This window comes from Limulus polyphemus, unplaced genomic scaffold (genome assembly GCF_000517525.1).
Source record: "Limulus polyphemus unplaced genomic scaffold, Limulus_polyphemus-2.1.2 Scaffold2, whole genome shotgun sequence".
Taxonomy (NCBI): domain Eukaryota; kingdom Metazoa; phylum Arthropoda; class Merostomata; order Xiphosura; family Limulidae; genus Limulus; species Limulus polyphemus.
Genome location: NW_013665612.1, coordinates 2,949,046 through 2,950,145, shown reverse-complemented (window position 1 = coordinate 2,950,145; position 1,100 = coordinate 2,949,046). Strand labels below are relative to the sequence as shown.

At 30.2% G+C, this 1,100-nt stretch overlaps 1 protein-coding gene across 1 annotated transcript in view; it reads right to left on the bottom strand.

Annotated features, from left to right (window-relative positions):
- LOC106466847 (fasciclin-2-like) overlaps positions 1-1,100 on the bottom strand; it is a 103,199-nt gene that overhangs the window by 21,235 nt on the left and 80,864 nt on the right. The window contains exon 9 of the mRNA XM_013927188.2: positions 246-436. Coding sequence (XP_013782642.1) covers positions 246-436 — 191 coding nt within the window. The remainder of the gene's footprint in view (positions 1-245; positions 437-1,100) is intronic.

The window sequence follows — 1,100 nt, the reverse complement described above, 5'->3', positions numbered from 1 at the left end:
AACATTGCTTTACAAACCTTACGACTTAGATATTTTGAATATGAAAGCATTTTAATGTTTACTGATAATCTGCCAAATTTTGTTAACATTCGCTTACTAATTTAAAAGTTATAGCATGAAAACTATAACAAGTGCAAAATGGTTATGAGGTTGTCACATTGACCGACCCTGTATTGAAAGAGTTAACAAACAAAAACTACACTGTTCATGAAACTTTCAAATACACAAAAAATAAAATCACTTACCAACAGGTTGCTGTGGCCTTCTTTTCCAAAAATTGTGTAATTTTCACTTTCATCAGAAACTATTTCCTGTGTATCAAAAAACCAACGAATGGTTGCAACTGGAAATGCTTCAGCGACACAACTTAAGTTGACAGGGTTGTCGTTCCAAGTTTTCATAAACTCTGATTTAGGTGTATGCATTTGTGGTTTAACTGTTTATACAATGCAAGAAGAACAAAATTTACAAATCAGACAAAAATAGAAAAATTTTTAAACAAAGATCAGAAGTTATTACAAAAAAGTAACAAGTTACCTAACAAAAACTTAAGTGTCTATATATAAAATTAAATGTAAATTCATGAGAAAAAAGAAATCTCAGCCACAACACAAAGGCACAAATCATAAGGTGGGTCATTATGTAATGTGTCCTGGTTTTTAAGAGGTACTAGTGGAAGTAAGACTCAAACTGCATTGGGGGATACATCATCTATCTAGTTTAACGTCAACTTCACCAGCCTCACCTTATCAAGAAAAAGTGAAAACAACAACAACAAATAAATAAATAAAAAATTAAGCAGATATAAGACCTGCTACTGAGTGGATCTCTTTAAAACCATTGAAGATCCAGATAGTAGCATGGAAGGGTTGAGGATGGTAGCTATACTTATAATATTGGTTGGGCTTAGTATACTAATACTTTAACATCTTGGTATTTATGTCCAAACATAATACTAGACTAGAATGCTAACTTCACGGACAGTTTTTCTGTCTCCCCCATTGATGTAATGTTTTCTGTTATTTCTTGTAGCTTTTTTTTTTTTAATTATTATTTTATTAAATAACTATATATATATATATATATATATATATATATAT